The sequence below is a fragment of the Ursus maritimus genome, unplaced genomic scaffold, assembly GCF_017311325.1.
Source record: "Ursus maritimus isolate PB19 unplaced genomic scaffold, ASM1731132v1 scaffold_14, whole genome shotgun sequence".
Taxonomy (NCBI): Eukaryota; Metazoa; Chordata; class Mammalia; order Carnivora; family Ursidae; genus Ursus; species Ursus maritimus.
In genome coordinates this window covers 45260963-45262899 of record NW_024423786.1, presented here as the reverse complement: position 1 = coordinate 45262899, position 1937 = coordinate 45260963, and the positions used below count along the sequence as shown (strand labels likewise).

Below are 1937 nucleotides of genomic sequence, written 5' to 3'. Positions count from 1 at the left end.
GGGGGGGGGGGGGACGGTGTGGACCCCAGGGGAGGAGGGTGCCGGGGCAGAGGGTTGGGGGAAGAAGGGCCTTGGGGCTGTCTCCGATCTGCAACTCCGTGACAGACCCCGTCCCTCCCGCACCCCTGGCAGACATCAATGGCCTCCCTCCTGATGGGGCCCTGATGGGGCTCCAGCCAACCCCACTCAGGACCGAGGAAGCCACTTGCAAAGGTTCCAAGGATTCTGAGCTCATGTGAGGCATAGAAGGGCCTCAGACCATAGAGAAATCGGCGCTCCCTGCCCAAGATCTGAAGCAGGCGCTCCTAGACACTCTCATCCAGGTGGCTGGTTTTAAAGAATTTTGCTTAAGTTTTTTTTTTTTCTTCCTAGCCATGAAAGCATTCCTCAGGTGACATCATAAGCTGAGCAGCTGCTGGGGAAGGTGGGGAGTGGGATGAGGGCCGGAGGTGGGACAGGAGGGGGCTCAGTCTAAGCCTCTTCGACTGGGGCTCCCCAAATATAGTGGATAGTCATTTTCTCGATGGGGAGACTGACATCCCAAAGACGGAGAAGGCTTCGCAAGGCTCACCCAGGGATGGAGGGCAGGGGACCTCCCTGGGGTGGGGGTTGCTATCCCCTATTTCACAAGAGAGAAAAATGACACTCGGGCTCAAGTCAGTTCATCAAATGGAGCCACCATGGAGATGGAACGAGTAACAAACCAGAGTGAGCAAAGGTGCCTCCTTAGTGCCGGCGTGTGTCCATGAGCCGTCTACTGGGTGCACTGTGGGCTGGCCCCACAGTGGCCTCAGGGGTGGCAGCGGGGGTCCCCTACCCTGTGTGATGGCCAGGCTGCGGAGCTTTCGCAGCGCCGTGGGGGCTGCCGGGCTGTGGAGCAGGGTCAGCGCGTAGGTGGTCAGGGCGCTGCTGTAGGGGTCCGCGGCCTGGGGCGCGTTGGACTCCAGGAAGTGCCTCGCTCTGGCAATGGCGCTCCTCTCCTCCTGCAGGATGGGTTGGGGAGCTGGAGCCCTGGGAGGCTGCTCTGTTCCCCCACCCACCTGCCCACCCACAGATTCCCAGGGCGCACCCAGGGAGAGCGCTGGATGGCTCACAGACTCTCATTTTGCCTCCCTATGGAGCTTCCATAAGCCTGCAGACCTGGCTTTCAAAACCCCATCCCCTTTATGTTGGTGCCAACTTTTTCTGAATGAGGTCTGAGCACAGCAAAGCAACTCAAAAGAAGTTCTGGGAAGAGTAGGCAGAGCCCTGACCACTCTGTCCCACCTACCCCACCACCAGGCTGGCTTCTGAGAGCCCTTGCCCAGGCCCACCTCACCCTCTAGGCCTCACCTCCATTGTCACCTCCTCCAGGAAGTCCACCAACCCTGATCACACTTCCCCCAACCCCAGTGTGAGCCACTGGACCACAGAAACTGAGTCCATATCCAGTGACAGCTTAATTCAGAGAAGAGGCCCAATAATACCAGTTAAGTGGGAAAAAATGAGTGGTTAGAAGCATTAATGAAGTTAGCAAATGAGCATTGGTGTTCCTGTGGGCACCAGTGGAGCCACAGTGTCAAGATAACCCACAATTCATCATCAGAGGATGCAGTACTGCTGGACACAGCTGTTAGCAATGGTGGGGTGCCTACCCCCAAGGCTGAGATCCACCATGGACACCCTCACTGCAGGGAACGTGCTACTCCCACCCCTGTTTCACAGAAGCAGCAATGGCTCCCGAGTCCTCCAGGACACCCAAACCTTGACTGGCTCCAGTACCAACTGTAAATGAAGGTTCTAGACACTTCCCCCCAAAACGTTCACAAGTTTTTGTATGGGACTCCCTGACCGGCCAGGAACCTGCTCTAGCCCCAGATGAGTCCCTAAACAGGGACTGGGGGCATCAGATCGTCCTGGGAGATCTCAGGATACAGCTCCCCCAGCCCCCCCCCCCC

General features: G+C 57.9%; 1 protein-coding gene across 1 annotated transcript in view; it reads right to left on the bottom strand.

The window, feature by feature from the left end:
- Positions 1-1937, bottom strand: part of CPAMD8 (C3 and PZP like alpha-2-macroglobulin domain containing 8) — a 75185-nt gene that overhangs the window by 11219 nt on the left and 62029 nt on the right. The window contains exon 30 of the mRNA XM_040629089.1: positions 818-983. Coding sequence (XP_040485023.1) covers positions 818-983 — 166 coding nt within the window. The remainder of the gene's footprint in view (positions 1-817; positions 984-1937) is intronic.